We start from the raw sequence: 17,977 nt of genomic DNA on the forward strand, positions 1-17,977 counted from the left end.
CTCCATTGCAGCAGCTACTGCCTTCTGTCAGGGGCAGGAGGCTGTAGACCCAGGACCCTGGCCCCATAACCCTGGCAGCTGGGGGCCCCTTTGGCAGAGCTGGGGGGCAGGGGCTGTGGGTGGGGGGCAAAGGGCATGAGTGGGGCTGGGGGGTTGGAGGGGGAGTAAGGGGCATGAGCAGGGCTGAGGGAGCTGTGGGGGGGGGGGAGTGAGGGGCACCAGCAGGGCTGTGGGGACTGTGAGGGGGAGTGAGGGGCACTAGCAGGGCCAGGGGGGTGAGGGGCAGGGCAGGATGGGGCTGTATGGGCCTTTAATTTGAATAACAGATTTGGGTTTTTTTCAGAAAATGTGATTTTTTTTTGTTTTGTTTTTTTTTCTTAATCGGGGAAAACCAGGATCCCTGGTTATCGCCACATTAAAGCCTTGAGATTCCTCTGTACTTTATCTGTTTATGCACCTGGCATTCAGGAAATAACTTAGATTCCTAAAATTAACAGTGGTAAACCTATCTTTGCTCTCGGTCAAAGCATGGTTCTTAGGAGCTTCTACCTGAGCTTATCTACCACAAAAAGCACCCAAAATAATAATATTCAAAAATAATTTGAAGATGACACCAAGCTGAGTGGAGTTGTAGAAACTGTGAAGGGTTGGATTAACATACAGATCCTTAGAAAAACTGGAGAAATTGTCTGAAATTAATCAAATGAAATTCAGTAAGAACAAAAGCAGAGTCCTGCACAGAGCAACCATATGTACAAATGCAGACTAGCGAATGACTGGCCTAAGCAACAGTATTGCAGAAAAGGACCTGGAAGTTATAGAATGTTCCTTTTGCCCCCTCCCCCCAACCAAAAAAAACAACAAAAAACAGGCCAGAAATAAGAGAAATAGGTGTTTGTAGGTAAAGAGGTCAAACAGTCTTCTACTCTATTCAGCATTCACCTGGAGCACTGCTTCCAGTTTTTGGCAGGAAAGATGCAGGCAAATAAGTTTGGTGGAAAGCAGAAAAATGATTAGAGAAGACCTGGGTTTATTTAGCTTGGAAAAGAGAAGACCCGGGGAGGTATTTGCTGTCTTCAAATACCTGACAGGCAATTATAAAGAAGGTAGCAATCAACTCTTCATAGATTTCATAGACATTGGGGCTAGAAGGGACCTCGTGAGATCATCGGGTCTAGCCCCCTGTGCAAAGGGCAGGAAGTCAGCTGGGGTCAGATGACCTGAGCAAGATAATCATCCAAACACTTCTTGAACATGTCCAAAGTAAGTGCTTGCACCACTTCTGGGTGGAACCTATTCTAGACTCTGGAGACTTGGACAGTAAAGAAGTTTTTCCTTATGTCCAGTCTAAAATGGTCTTCCAGCAGTTTGTTGGACCTTGTCTTCCCTTGGGGTTCTCTGGTGAACAGATGTTCTCCCAGTTCCTGATGCACACCCCTTATATACTTATAGGCTGCCACCAAGTTCCCCCTGAGCCTATGCTTTTCCAAGTTGAAGAGTCCCATGCTTCTCAGTCTTTCCTCATAAGGCCTGCTTTCTTGACCTCTGATCATGCGCGTGGCTCTCCTCTGGACTCTCTTAAGCTTCTCCACGTCCTTTCTAAAGTGTGGAGCCCAGAACTAGACGCAGTACTCCAGCTGCAGCCTCGCCAAGGCCAAATTAAACAGGAGGATGACATCTTGGGTCTTCCTTGAGATGCATCAATAGATTTTATTTGTTTTGCTGGCTGCAGCATATTCATCTTGTGGTCAGTCATGAGCCCCAAGTCTCTTTTGGTTGTAGTGCTGGTGAATGTAGCACTGCTGAGCCTATAGGTATGATGTGGGTTCTTTCTCCTGAGGTAGAGCACCTTGCATTTCTCTATGTTGAAAGTCATCAGGTTTTGATCTGCACACCTTGTGAGCCCGTTTAGGTCATCCTGAATTCCCAGCTTATCCTCCAGTGAGACTGTGCTTCCCCATAATTTGGTGTCATCCACAAACTCAGCCAGTCTGCTTCTGACATGAATCCAGGTCAGTTATAAATATATTAAAGAGTACTGGTCCAAGTACTGAACCTGAGGGATGCCACTGGTCACCATACGCCATGTTGACTCTGTTCCATTGACTATCATTCCCTGGGTCCAACCACGGAGCCAGTTCCCCAGCCATCAGGCCATAAGGTTGTCAAAGCCACAGTTTCCCAATTTTGTCATGAGGACATCATGGGAGACCAAATCAAAGGCTTTTTGAAATCCAAGTAAATGACATCAGCTTCTCCTCCCCTGTCTAGGTGACGTGTCACCTGGTCATAGAAGGAGAATGAGGTTGGTCAGGCATGACCTACCCGTAATAAAGCCAAGTTGGCTGTCTCTCAGGATGGCACCTTCTATTAGCCTGTTGTTGATGGATTCTTTAATAATTTTTTTCCATGATCTTTCCAGGGCTTGAGGTCAAACTGATTGGCCTGTAGTTCCCTAGATCTTCCATCCTTCCTTTTTTGAAGATAGGCACCACATTGGCCCTCTTCCAATCTTTAGGAACCTCTCCCGAGTGCCACAAATTCTCAGAGATCCTTGCCATAGGTTATGCTATGATGTCAGCCAACTCTTTTAGCACTCTTGGGTACATTTCAGTAGGGCCTGCTGACTTATGGATGTCCAGCCTCTCAAAGGTGTTCCCTTCTCCTACAGCCACAGGGGAAAAGACTAGGAATAGCAATTTTAAATGATGACAAGGGAAATTTATATTCAATCTTGGGAAGAACTTTCTCACTATGAGGGTGATTAAGCATTACATGGAGAGAGTGTGGAATCTCCATCCTTGGAAATTTTTAAGAGCAGGTGAGACAAACACTTGGGTTTAGACAGGGATAATCCTGTTTTGAGCAAGGGACTGAACCAGATCTTCTGAGGTCCCTTTCAGCTCTATTCTGCTGTGATTTTTGTGAACATGCTCATTACAAAGGAATGTTTTAATCTTGAGTGTACCCTTAAAGCACCTTAGAACCATAGCTTTTTTGAGAATGTTAGGAAGTGCAGAGCTGGCTGATCTGCCCTTTCTGTGAGTTTGAGGTCTTCCTGCATTTTGGATTGGGTAGAATCCATCCTGTCCTTCTTCTCTTATAAGTCTTGTTTCACTAGGGTGGTGGTTGGCCTTCTGAACAAGGCAGTGTCCTGTTCTTGGGGAAGGTTTGTATCTCCATTGCCAGGTGCTCAACTGAAAAAGTTCAATCCCTTCCTATAGTCACATTTCTCCCATCTGCAGGAATCCATGAAGAAACGATATTAGTCCCTAAGGGTGAGGGGCATCTGAGCCATTCAGAGTTAATAGCCAGTTTTAATAACTTCTCAATGTCAAGCTCCTTTTCTGGCAAGTCAGGACGGCAGTTTGTAATGCACTACTTGGTATAGACTATCTCCAGGCAAGTTTTGATATGTTCAAAATGTAGTTCATAACTTGATATAGACAACCCACTCTGTCATACCATGTTGGCTTCCGGTTTTGTTTTTCTTTCTTTTTGTTTTGTTTTTTATACAAATTCTGCAAATAACCCATTTGAAGGAGGGAAAAATATGAAACGGAAGAAAACCTTTACTGTTCTATAATTTATATTTTATATTTTTAGACTTTGTAAATTGGGAGCTGCATGAACAGTTTCTTCTTCAAGTAAAAAATGTAAATTTCTGTTTTTATCTCAAAAGCAGGGTCAGATCCTTCCTGTGGGGAGGAAGGAAAAAATGCCCATTTTGCAGAGGTAGAAGGAAGGAGAATCTCATTTTTAGCAAATGAACCAATAGAATACAGGGAAGAGAAACAGTGGATAATGCTGGAGTCATATATTTCTTATGCCTGAAAATGAATTATTTGGGGAGAAATAATTATTAATTTTTCAGCTACAGGAGCTGCCCTTTGCTAGGGTTACATTGTATACAACAGAAAACATGCTACTTTGTAGGCATGTCTACACGGGACACTTACTGCTAATTAGCCTAATAACACAGGAGTAGCATGGTGGTGAAAAACCTTGCTAATAGCTTACTATGCACTGTTATTAGGCTAATGCACGGTAAGCATCACAAAATAACTGCACTGGTGCTACTGCGCAGTAACTCTAGTTACTGTGCATTCAGTTAGTACTTTATTAAGCAATTACTAACGAAATGTGCAGTATCTAAGGTACATTAATGAACATGTAGATGTGCCCTGTTTGTATCTGAATGGGTGGATTTCTAACAACACCCCTCCCCCAGGTTATTTAGAAATGTATTCTAATCTTTTCATGTGGACATCATCAGCGTATTGATTATTTCTGTTCTAGGAGAGATCTGTGGCACATCCTACATCATGCTTTTTATATGCTGCTGTCTCTTGAATTGCACACTGCTGATGTAGATATATAGGATCGTATTCTTGCTATAAGCTATTATTTTTCTTTTTCAGTTTGGAAGAACAGAAGTAATTGATAATACATTAAATCCAGATTTTGTAAGAAAATTCATAATGGACTACTTTTTTGAAGAAAGAGAAAACCTACGATTTGATTTGTAAGTTAATTAACACACTTCTGATTCTAATGTCAATAGCATTGTGAATACATATTGATGTTTTGTTAAGATATGGATTACTTACTCCGGAAGAGGTAGTGCCTCTCTTAATGTGGAATAGATTTGTATGGTTAGTGTGAAGACACTTTTTGTTTAATCTTCCTGAATTATGTGAAATGATAATCTACTAAGAGTGACTGTGAGGATTTAGTGGATGTTTCTTAGTTCAAAGTGTGGTTTTGTTTTTATATATCTTTTTTAAGATTGGAGTTGTGGAAAAAAATAATTTATTGCTATGAAACTATAATGTGTACTTTATAGGATATTCACAAAAGGGGTGAAGTAGGTACTCCATGTGTAAGTTATCTCCCAAGTTTTTTATTTTTAATCAAAATGAGAATTATTCCACCCACCAATATAAGTATATATCTGTATGACTAAATTGGTTCAGAATTTTATATTGAAGATTGAGAAGTGGGTGGTGTTTAACATTTGCTCCAAATAGTTCTCCTTCTGTCAGTAGAAGAAGTTCAGCTTCTTATATTTCCCACCACTATTTAGGAATATACAACCAGAAGGGATGTCCTGTGTCATCAAGTCTAATGCCCTGCTCTTGCAGTGAATCGCATCATGTAATCCCTTTCATAAGCTCAATGAGCAAACTAGTTTGCTTTTTTGCACTGCCCTACTCCTTCTGGAGGAGGCTGTTCCAGAATTTCAAGCCTGTGGTTAGAAACCTTCTAATTTACAGCCTAAATGTATTCATGGCCATTTTATAGCCATTTGCTCTTATGCCAGTAATTGTCCTTTAGAGTAAATAGCTCTTATCCTACTGCTGTGTTTACCCCCTGATGTGTTTATAGAAAGCAACTATGTAACCCTTCTGCCAGGCTATGATGGCAGTAACAGCAGCCAAGTTCAATTTCAGGGATTTTACACAAATTTTCTCTCTTGGCTTGAGCTGCCACCCAGAAACCTAGGGAAATAAAAGCTTCCTGGAGTGGAGATAGACTTCCCTACTCACAAACAATATTATACTATAACAGGGTTTATTGAAGAGGAAGGTAAATGAGACAAACAAACAATCTTAGGAAACCGTTAATAGTCAGTAGGAGCTCATGTTAGCTATCACAGAAGAATGCAGGAAATCCTGGCAGACCTTGATTGAGTCAACTGATATGATGCATAATAGTAAAAGGACATGAGTCACAATCCATAAACTAAGTGACCACCCACGAAAGGTAGATCACTATCACAATGTCACAACTAACCAAATTGCTCGCTAGATGCTTCTCAATAGAAAAAGTCCAAAAACCAAAACCAAACAAAAACTCAGACTGGAAAGATACAAGTGTCCCAAAGATCTGGGTTTTATAAGCCCCTGCTGGTGAATGATGTTATTAATGCACTAAACACTAGAAAAGGAGTCAGCCTTGATGGCATACTTACTGAATGAAACAAGCAATTTCTAGAAGTGCACCAATATATTGGTTGCCTATTGGATCAGGACTGATAAAAGGGGAAATGACATTAGTAGCTATCAGCTTTTTTTGGCTGCTGTAGCCAGTAATGCTTACTGATATTTATGCCTTCTGGCTAGTGCCCTGGATGCCTGGTTTCCCTCTCTCCCATGGGGCTAGGGCCCCTGGTTGCCTGGGTTCCTTTGGGAATTGGTGGGTTTCCCTGTGCAGACGGGCAGCATTCTAGCCTGCCAAGAGGTTTTGCTTGGGGATGCTGTGAGCGAGAGACTCAGGAGACACTGTGTGCATGTGTGCAGCTACAAATCGAGGCCCCCACGGTGAGGGAGGGAGTGGGGTAGGGGCTGGGGGTGCTGCCCAGCCAAGGCGGTGCATGGGACTCTGGCCTGGGGCAGGAAGCAGGACACAGCTATGGGTGGCTCATTTAGGGGGAAGGGGAATGGCTCCCTGTGGCTGCACACAGCTCTGGGAGAGGCATGGAGGCACATGTGCTCCCCCCAGTTATTTGCATGGGGTGGATGCGGGTTGCTTGCTGTGGGCTTGGGACTGTGATCTGCTGCTGCCCTTGCTCCAGGAGCTCTGTGCTGGCTGTTCACCTCCTGCCCACCTGGCAGCAGTGGGGGTGGTAAGCAGAGATGTAGGACAGAAAATTTTCCAGTACTTTATTTTTCCATGGGAAAATTTCCATTTTTAAGAATTCATTGTTTCATAAAATTCATTAGTAACAATGAATGAATGCCAATACAATATTAAGCAAGCTTGGCAGTATCAAAGTTGTAATTAATGTTTTTCATGCGATTATTCCTAGGAAGTGTGAGAGAGAGCACATATATGTTTTATTGATTTGTAAACAGGAGGGTAAATACACTCACATAATTTGATTTTTGGTTGATTATTATGAATTCACATAATTGACTGTGCAGGTCAAATCAAAACCAAATGAATGCACTGCTAAGCTTGTTTCTATTTCTTAAAATCTCTGGCTTCTGGAGAATCAGTCAGAAGCACAATTAGTGAAGAAGATGTAGTGTAATGAAGTTGCCCTTGCCCATAGACTCATTGGTAAAACCATACTTCAGGGAAAGAGAATGTGGTTCAAGTAGTTGTGAATCAGATTTGCCTCAATCTGATTCTGAAATGGAAATAATAAGTAGTGCAAGTGATTCTACAGATAGTGACAGTGAAACTGGAGGTGCTGCAATGACCTCAGTGTAAGAGAGTTAAACTGTGTTGAAGTAGATGAGAGGACAATCATGGCATATCGTGCACAGTTCTTCGGGTGTGCTAAAATTAGTGTGTCAACAGTTTTCAGTGCCTTCATTTTTTTTCCTTAAATTTAAACAAACAATGTAAGGAAAGCACATGCTATTGTGTTTTTTCTTTACATTTTTACAAGTATTCCAATAAAGATAATTTCTTTCCACATAAAGATTTGAACTTGTTTGAATATAACATTTAAACCACATTAAGTATGCTGTATTTCTTTTTTTTCCTAATCAAATATTTCAGTTCAAATACTTGTGGCTATTGGGACACAAAATTAACATGGGGGTACTTTTTTAGTTTTGTCTACTAAATATAAGTCAAATAAACATGCTAAATCGGATCAGGCTCTATTTAGGGCATTGGAAAATTTTCCAATTCAGAATTTTCTGGAAAACCCACATCTCTGGCAGTAAGTTGTGCCTCCTGCTGCCGAGTGGGCAGGGGACATGCAGCCGGCACGGGGTTCTCAGGGCAACAGAAGCAGGGCAGAGAACCATACACACAGGGCAGAGGGCCCTGAGCCTGCAGTGAGCAGCCCGCATCCACCCTCGCCCCACTTGGCTCTGCTCTGGCCATTAGGAGGGGGGTGGGGCACTTTAATTAGAGTAAAAGATAAAAAGTATCAGCATCCCCATGCTTAAGAATGGTAGCGGTGGTGCTTGAACCAGAGCTCATTCAACAAGCTTTAGTTCCAGTGCCCCTACTGCCATTTTTAAGTGCTGGGAGGCTGATGCATGTGATGCCGGAGGCTGCTGGAACACAGCAAAAAAAAAAAAATAAAAGTGTATTTATGTCATTAGTTTAAAATGCCTTACATTATTACTAAATATTGCTTATTGAATTGGCATCAGCCAAAATGGTTGCTTAATAATCAGCTTTCAGTATCAGTCAGGAAAATCTTGGTGCACCCGTAGCCATTTGGACTCGAGACTGGAGAACGGCTCCTCAGCCTATACAACTCAGGCATAGCCAGTCAAAAAATTCTAAAGATATGGTGACTTGCTCAAGTTGTGGTACTTCTAAAGCCAGAGAAAGATCCATCTGACCTAAAGAGCTTCAGACCTTTCTCTCTTGCTATGCCACACATACAGATTATATGAACGACTGATACTGAACCAAGTTGACCCATATGTGGATAAACACCTAATCCCCAAACAGGATGTCTTTCACTTTGGAAAATTTATAGTGAGCCAGCTGCTTAACCTGACTCAACATACTGAGGGCAGTTTTGAAAGAGGCCAAATCACCAGAGCTGTCTTCGTGGATATAACAGCCACCTATGATACAATTAACTACTGATGACTCTTCCACAGACCCTGGGAATAACACAAAATCTAAGCCTTACAGAGCTGATACAAACCTGGATTGAAAACAGACTTTTTTGTCAAACTAGACGGGAAACGAAGCAGATGGAGGAGACAGATTAATGGCCTCCCCCAGGGAAGTGTACTTGCACCACTGTTATATAACATTTACACGAATGACCAACCTATTGATTTAGAAACAAAATGTTTCATCTGTGCAGACAACCTGTGCAAGCCCAAAACACTGGCTTTGACCATGTTGAAAAATGCCTAAGCGAGGCACTAATTGGCCTAATCTCATACTATATTGAAAACTAATTATGTGCTAACCAGTGAAAAGACAATTAGGTGCCTTCCATCTGAAAAACCATAAGGCCAACTGCCAGCTCAACATTACATGGTTTGGGACCCCACTATCCCACTGCCCAAATCCAGTTTACCTTGGAGTCACTCTCCATTGAATCCTCTCATACAAAGAACACATTGTGAAGACAAAAGCAAAGATGAGCACTTGGAAAAACATTTTGTATAAGCTTACCAGCTCAAAATGGGGAGCTAGCCTCTTCAGGCATGAAGATCTTGGATCAACCTCTTCAATCACCTCTGGACTGCCCTGTTTGCTGAAAGACCTTTGTATGGAGGGACTGCTGCCACCACTGATGTTGTTGCCAGGTAGTTTAAGTAGGAGAAGGCTGCTGATGTGCTGAAAGTTAAAGACATGGGTCAAGCCTATGTTACAAAATTCCTGTTCCCAGGTGGGAATGTGGAGCTGCCCCAATGTTGATCCTGCAGATCAAGCATGGGGCTACTCTGTCCTGAACCGAGGGCTGCACCTAATCCTAAATGGTTTCTAGACCTGGGACTGTCAGGGCTGGGGATGACAAATAGCTGATTTGGTTTTTTTCAACCCCAGGTCCAGTTCCAGCTGCATGTATACAGGTAGACAGGTTGTAGCTGTATTGATCTACAGGCAAAAAGAATAAGATATCACCTCTGTCACGAGTTCTGATTCCTTTCACCTGCTTGCATAATTTTTTAAGTCTTATGACCCTAGAATCAAAGAGCTTCTCCTGTGCCAATATATACCCCAGATTTCTGTAACCTGTCATTTTTAAAAGTGCCCACAAAGGCTGCAGGGCAAGGCAGGAAAGACTTGCAGGCTTGGGTAGTGCCATGCTCCTGGTCGGGGGAGGACTAATAGCTCATTTTCAGCATTAGGACCAGGGCTGTCCTGTCATCCCCCACATCCCTCCATCCCCATCTGCAACATGTTCATTTTATGGTGCCATACAAACAAGCCACAAATACATTCCACATATTTTGTGGGACATTTTTGTGGCTGGCTTGCTGCTTTACGTTGCCATAAATTGGCTGAACATGTAGCACTATTATTATTTATGGCACAATTAACATAATCATATTATAATTCTAACTTGTGCTAGGGCCCCAACTAACATTTTAATATAGTTTTAATTTATATTATTGTAGATAATTTATATTAATAAAATAATCTGTATTGGAATATACAACATTAATATGTTTCTTGTTTTAATGAAGTTGTTTTTTATGTGCAGCAAATAACTCTTTGAGTGTCTGTTTTATGAATCTGTGTAGTAGTTCTGTAGTATCTTGTTTTTAAACATGTCAAAATAAATAAATTTTAAGGGGTTGCTATAAATACTTGGTTTTATATATTATATAGGCTTTACCTTCCTCAAAACTTTACAGTGTTTAGCAGTTCCAAAAGTGCATTAATGGACATGACTAACATCTGTAATTTGTGCCTCTTTTTTTTTTTTTTTTTTTTTGTCCCAGGAAGGAAATTGGGTGTACAGTTTTGGGTTTCTGTTCTGTAGGATTCTTTTTGGCATGTTGTATTTTTATGTTAGCAAATGCAAGGTTGAAAAAGTGCATTCTCCACTTGGGTTACAGTGATAGATTTGTGATGGCTTTCAGATTCTGTAGGAGTTCATTCCCAGTGTTTATCTTAGGCTGGAAAAAGACATCATGTTTCCTTGCCTTTGTGCCCACCACAGAAACTTATTGCAGCAAAAAGGCCAAGCAAACAGATGTTGCTTCACCTTGTTGTGCTACAAACTGTGGCTGCAACACATTTATTAGTTCTTACTGTGTAAGAACATTATTTACTATCTCTCCAAGATAGTAAATAAAATCTTTTAAAAGACAAGGATTTTCTTTAGTAAAAATAGCTCATTTGTACTCTTCTCTGTAAAAAAAAAAAAAAAAAAAAAAAAAAATTGGAAGGGAAGATGATTTCTTCTATGTGAAAGTTTTCTACGGAAAAATTATATTTCTTTTATTTCAAATTTTGCTCTTATTGTATAAACTTGTGAAATTAACTTAAGTCTGTGGAAAAACAGTCTATAACTGGTAGGCAACAAAATTATTGGGTCATACTGTTAAAATTTTGTGCAAAGGTTGTTAAAATGTTTGTTTAAAATTGGAACAAATGTTTACATTACATTCTGTCTGACCCAGTAATTTTAAGGTATTGTACTGATTCAAGACCAGAGGGTATTATCGAATTTCCATAATGTAGTATTCTAATCTTATTTAAAGTTAGTGCTAGCATTTTATTATTCTAGAGCAGCGCTATGCATGGAGGCTCATGGGATACATATGGCCCATGAAAGATTAACTTGCAGTTCATGGGCTCTTGCCCAGGCACTGCTCCCCTGCAGTGCTCCTGCTGTAGCTGCCCATGGGATCTCCAAGTTCCTCCTCCTTCCTCCAGCTTCTACTTCCTGGTCTTATCCCTGACAGGGGGGTCCACAACCTGCTTGTTACGGGGACCCCAGGGCTAGGGACAGACATTACACATAAACCGGTTTAAGTGATCAGAAACTGGTTTAAACTTGTAACAGAACAGATAGTCAGTGCACATAAACCAATTTAAGAACGGTTGAAACCAGTTTGAAATAAACCTCGTTGAATGTAGTATCAGACTTAACTGATCTGGGTCAAACTGGTTTATGCAATGTCTGTCCCAGACCCCTTGCCGGTTTAAGATAAACCAGACTCCCCCAGCATCCCAGCATGCTCTCTGGGCTGGGTGGGACTGCCTGCTCCATGGCAGGCAGCTCCGGCAGGAACTCCCCTCTGCTTCTTGGCTGCAGCTCTGGCAGGAACTACAGGCCACTTCCCTCCTCCCCATCACCACTCCCTGCTAAGCAGGAATTCCCCCCTCCCCTCTGCCTTGCGGGGAGGTATCTGTGTATTACCCAGCAGACCACATGCTGGCTAAGGTCTGTGCTGAATCAACAGGTAGCTGGTAATGTCCCCCTGTTGTTTTCTTAATGGGTTGCTAAACACTGGGTTAAGGGTGATAAACACTGTTATCAATTTCCTGCTGGGCTAATTGGAGTGCCCTGCTGGAGGCTGGCCACATCATGCCTTAGCTCAGTGCTGTGCAAGAGAAGGGAGAGGTGCTCTATCGCCCCCTGGCTTCTAGCCTGAGCCAATGCAGGCATATGCCTGCATTTCTGGGATGTCTGTCTGGCTACAAAACTGATTTAGCCTGGCTAGGTTAGACTAACCTGAAAAAAGTGAATCAATTCAGGCTCAGGCTTTTTTGAATGTCTGTGCCTAGCCCAGCTGTTCAAAAACTGGAGACTGCCTTTCTAGAGCAGTGGTGCCTAGCCTTCTGGCCCTGTGGACCAGATGATTGATGCAGGGCTGGTTCACAAGCTAGATCCCTTACCACCCTGATCTGGCCACATGCCAGCCTGATCTTTTTGCAGACTTGGATCTGGCTGCATATTGGTGTGCAGGGCCACAGAGCTCCTCGTGGGTCTAGAAATCCGGCAGCAGGGGAGCAGCCATTATCACTGCTACCACATTCTCGCCACAAAATGTCCAGACCTTTTTAAGAGCCCCACAGTCCAAATTTGGCCTGTAGTTTGGGGATTGTTAGCACCCGCGCTCTGGATCAATGGTAGCAGAAATCTCATGCTTAGTGTGACCTTTATGGTACATAATTTTGGTTTAAATTCATATGGCTGTTTGAGAAACAAAAAAGCTTTCTTTGCTTCTACCATAATGTCTGCAGGATCTTGCACTAAGGGACTGGTCTCTGTGTTTGATAGCTGGGTGAATCTGCATTTTTTCACAGTGAAGCATTTTCATGTTACTTTATGGGCAAATCAGATTTGGATTGAGCTTTCTACTATTAGTGGAAGCAAGTGTGTGTGTGAGGGTCAACAGTGTGCGCCCTCTGCTTGAGTTTGTCACTCTTGTATACTGAGGGGCTAGGGTGATTTTTAAGGCCAGGACCTTCAAGTTAGACCATGTATCCTTTCTGGCTGAATGAAGTAGCAGGTCTAAACTATTGTGAGGTACATCTTCAGGAAACCAGCTGCTTACACTGACCATCTGGATAACTATAATTTCTATCTCATTTCTGATTTTTAGGCAAGGTTACTGAGAAAGCTGTGGCAAGATAAAATCTGACAATGTCTTGATTCTTCAGATTTCCTATACCACATTTATATGAACATGTTTGTGGAAGTTAATGAGCTGTACATAAACAGGATATAGATAGTGGAAGTAATTGTATTCCTATCAAAGGACAGGAAGCAAGCCGTTACAGGCAACTGTTACGCTTGCATGACTCTGTAGCACTACAGGCAGCACTGTAACTAAAGGGAGCTGACAGAAGCACTAAGTCAGGGGGCTGACTTAGATGTTGGGGGGAGCGTATGGGGAGGCCCAGCAAAAATAGCAGCCACTACACTGATGATCTGTCCACTGCCATCAAAGGCTGCCCAACCGCAGCTGCTTCCCCATACACCACTTTGGCCCCAAGTACAGAACTGTGCAGTTATATACCTGGATACAAGTGTGGAAGAACCACTTAAACTTTAACTGGGCTTCATCCAGAGTCAGAATTTGGGCAGTTTGACACCACAGGTTCATGCAGATTTTAATAGCTTATATCAGCTGTTCTGAACTTCTGAGCAGCAGCTCCTCCTCCCTACCTGCCTTTTAAAACAGCCTAAATGTCTCCAACCATTTGGGTTGGTCTAATAAAAGATATCAAATTCACCCAAGGAACCTTATCTGCCTATATCCTTAGACCAACACAGCTACAACCTAAACCCCTGCAGACCCACAGATGACACCTTGCTCTGTCTTTATTGCGATTGATCCATTTGGGACAGTAGGATGAATTGGTGTTAGATATTTAATGGAGTGTGCTCCTAGATGCCTAGCTCACAGCTCTGGCCAAGAGTACTTTTTCCATCATGGGTTGGGTGAAGCTGGTAAGAATGACTTTCACCCTTCATTTAAGATAGCTGTAAGAAATGGGCTTCTTTATGAAACAGTGTCCTCCAGCCCAAACATACATGTCAATACCCAAAACAAATGCAGGGCTCTTCAGGAATTTGAAATTTTGTGGAAGAGGGTGTGGATGGGTATAGTTCTGTATTAGAGGACATGTGTATCTGAAGAAAAAACAAAGAAACAGACAAGGAACAGAAAGCCAGACTTGAAAAACACTGAGAGCATGACTGTAGGAAAAGTCCCACTGATTTTGGGCCAAGCACTGGTTAAAAGGGGCTTAGAGCTGTGAGTTGGGTCTGTTCTTTCTGTGTTTAGGGAAAAAGGACTTGGCATATTTTATGTTAAGGAATAGGAATGCATCGGAGACCTGACTTAGTTATCAGTTTCTCCTCCTAATGGAAACAATTAGGAGGGCTGTGAATTTTGACTAACTGTTGCAGCTTGTCTGGAGTGAGCAGTGGGTGTTCTCATTATCCCAGATGACAAGGAAGTTCATCCAACCCAGTTTGACTACTTTAAGGACACAACAGTTTGCTGATGCAGGCTGCTGACTGTTGACTTGTTACAAAAGATCCTCAGTATTGTTCTGTTACAGTAGAGGTAGATTTCTCAGAGGCTGGGGCGCCTGGCAAAATGAGGGCCCAGGGTGCCTTCACTCCTGGCAATAAATAGTAAGGTCTTATGCCAGCCAGGTCCTGTGAACCCAAAGGAGTGGAGTTAGGTGCAAGTCAGAGGCAGCTCCTTACAGCACTGTGGGGGTTAGGAAGTAGAGCACGTTGGGAGTGCTTCCAGAGCGTTAACCAACTTCCTGTTATGTTCTGCTCAAGTGTACAAATGTAACATGAATGTTTCACAATGTTGTCCTTCACAGTTCTTTCTGCAGGATTTTTAGGTTCATTTTTAGGTGGAATAGCTCTTTTCAAAGTGTTTCTTTGCCTGTGTCAGTCTGTACCCTTACGGTGTACCCTCAAGAAGCCCCACGGTCCAGATCTGGCCCACCAATCCAAATGAGATGGACAGCCCCTAGGGCCATAGTCAGAAATTAGGAGATCATGCTGTACAACCAGAACGAGATGGTCCCTGCTTTAGAAAGTTTAGTATCTAATCTACTTAGACTGAAACCATTAGGTTTTCTTTTTTTCTTTTTAAATATGAATCAAAATGAAGTTTTAAAATAGGATTTAAAGGCATTATTCTTATACTGCATGAGCTTTCAAACCCTCCTTAATAATAAAACAAAAATATTATTTTAGTAATCTGCCATAAGACTGCAGAATTATAACAGTTTTTGTCACCTTTTTGTCTGTGTAAAAGAACAAAAATAATCCTTATTTTGGCCATTTACACTTGTGTGTAAAATATTTTGAATAGTTAGAATGCATCTTTTTATTTTCTAAACCTCTTGGTTCAGAGATGATACCTTTTTATTTTAGAGTTTTGTATTTCCTTTTGTCTCAGACCAATAAGGCTACCAAATACTTCTTTTCATTTTCTTCATTTTAATGGATTTTATGTTTAAAAAATGTACAACATTTAAATACTGTAATTAAAAACTAAACAAAACACCGCTTAAATGTAAATGATTTTGTATTAAAATAGGAATGAGACTGATTAGGTCTTTATTGTCTCTGATTTAAATGAACCTGTTCATTAAGACTCTTCTTAATCTAATTTAACAGATAGAAGAATAAATTTAGTTTCTGGCAGGGGGTAAGAAAGATGTCAAAAGGTGTGCACAGATAACACATTTTTGTTGATATAATCAGCATTACACTAGTGTAAAATGCAGCAAATAGATGCCACTAATCCATAATTTTGCCCAGTATTCTTGAGAGTTATCCTTTAAAGAATTAAGACTGGTCTCCATGGATGTAAGGATGGATACCAGTGATTCTCAAACTTCTGAGACTCAGGGCACCCCTTGGAAAATGTCAGCTCATAGCTTTTACTTTTTTTTTTACTACAGACAAATAATAGAGCAGTTCTTTTGTTGCAAAGAGCTCAGGAAGACTGCAGTAGGGTAGAATGTTATTAACACTATAGATTCTTGTTTGAAATGTCTGGGTTTATCTTGTGAATCATGTGTAGATAATTGTCTACCTACTGTATGTACTCAATTAGAAAATGAGATTCCCCCCTATTTAATATAGGGGGAAAGTCCCTCACCTTACAATTGAGCACAAGGTGGAGGGCAGCAAGCAGGCTGCGGCTGTAGTTTGGGCCCCAACCCAGGGTTGGGGTTGGAAGTGGAGCCACAGCTGCTGCCTGCCATGTTCCCCCCACCCCTGCTGCCCCTGCATGCCCAGAGCCCCCAGTCTCCCTACCATGCCACTTCTTTCTCCCTCTCCCTCTGCCATACTTCTCCTTACCTTTACTCTGTGCTGGCAAGCTCCATCCCTGCTGCAGCCCACCCCATAGCAGTGGTGCAGAGCTGGCACTGCTGTTTTGGGCCAGCCCCACAGCAGCAGAACAAAAGCCAAGAGCCAACAAACCAGAAGCCCAAGACTCAAATGGGGTCACAAGATTAGGAGTACGTGAGTCAAGTCAAGGTCATAAACCCAAGTATCAGTCAGTCTGTGGTATCAAGCTAGGGGTTAAGTTGGGTTCACGGCTGAGGCAAGTTGTTGGTTGAGATGGGAGGTTTAGGGCAGGAATGGAGCAATCCAGAACACGAGTAGGCTGCATGGGACCCAGTATAGGGGCAGGGAGGAACTAGACAAGATTCAGAGGTTGGAGCAAGGCAGAGGTTCAGGCTAGGAAGAGGGGAAGCAGGAAGCAGATGAGGGAACAAGAAATCAGGATGAGATGTCAAGAAGCAAGCGTGTTGGAGCTAGACAGGAGGGAAATCTGTTTGGTTGAGAGCCAACAGAGCACTGCCAGGACTGCTGCTTACATGTAGCAGCTACAACCAAGTACTTTATTGGGGTCCAGCTGAGGGCACTCAGGCAGCAGGCAGCTAGGGCCATCTGGGGGCTTGTCTGCCTGTCTGCTGCCTTGATTCCTGACAGCTATCCTTGCATGAGCTCCAGGTTTGTTGGTAGAAGACTACTGTAAATTACACTGGATGGGGTATGTGGTCACCTGTCCCTACCCAAAATGTTGGGGACTGAAAGGTAAAGTAAACAAATAAATGTCAGGTTCTTTCAGTTGCTATATAGCTTAATCAAGGAATGCCTGAAAATTAATGATGCACACACACCTTCAAATAATCTGTGAGAATCATGGAGTCATAGAATCATAGAAATTAAAGTCTGGAAGGGACCTTGAAAGATTGAGTCCAACATACCTGCTCTTGGCAGTAATACTGCTAAGATCAAATGATCCCAGCGAGGTGTCCAGTCTCCTCTTGAAGACTTCCAAGGTTGGGGACTGAATCACCTCCTTGGGAAGTCTGTTCCAGATTCTGGTCACCCTTACCATAAAGAAGTTCTTTCTTACCTCCAACCTGAAACCATCCTCTAACAGTTTATGGCCACTGCTCCTTGTCCACCCCTAGGGCACCCTAGTGAACAGTCTTTCTCCCAGCTGCCAATATTCAACCCTTACATACTTACAGATAGCCACCAAGTCCCCCTTCAGTCTTCTCTTCCCAGTTCCAGATCCCGTAGTCTTTCCTCATAAAGTTTGTCCTCCAGACCCTTAATCATTCTTATGGCCCTTCTCTGGACCCTTTCAAGATTCTCCACATCTTATTTGAAGTGCAGTGCCCAGAACTGAACACAGCACTCCAGCTGGGGTCTCACCAACACCAACTAGAAAGGAAATCCCTTCCTTAACCCTGCTTGCGATGCATCAGCTAATGCATCCCAGTATGCTATTAGCTCTGTTAACTATAGCATTGCACTGGCGGCTCATGTTCATCCTGTGATCACCCACAACCCCAAGGTCCCTTTCAAGCCATTGTGCTGGCCAGGACATCTCCTTCTAACCTATAGTCATGTCACTGGTTATTTCTCCCCAGATGAAGCACTTTGCATTTATCCTCATTGAACTGCATCTGGTTCCACTCTGCCCACCTTTCTAGGTGGTACAGGTGTGCTTGGATCCACATCCCATCCCCTAGCATGACTGCTTTTCCCCATAACTTAGTATCGTCTGCA

General features: G+C 42.4%; 1 protein-coding gene across 2 annotated transcripts in view; it reads left to right on the forward strand.

Annotated features, from left to right (window-relative positions):
- CPNE8 (copine 8) overlaps nucleotides 1–17,977 on the forward strand; it is a 168,139-nt gene that overhangs the window by 44,070 nt on the left and 106,092 nt on the right. For both annotated transcript variants that reach the window (XM_014606507.3, XM_006260035.4), the window contains exon 4: nucleotides 4,422–4,525. In XM_014606507.3, coding sequence (XP_014461993.2) covers nucleotides 4,422–4,525 — 104 coding nt within the window. The remainder of the gene's footprint in view (nucleotides 1–4,421; nucleotides 4,526–17,977) is intronic.

This window comes from Alligator mississippiensis, chromosome 4 (genome assembly GCF_030867095.1).
Source record: "Alligator mississippiensis isolate rAllMis1 chromosome 4, rAllMis1, whole genome shotgun sequence".
NCBI classification, from domain to species: domain Eukaryota; kingdom Metazoa; phylum Chordata; order Crocodylia; family Alligatoridae; genus Alligator; species Alligator mississippiensis.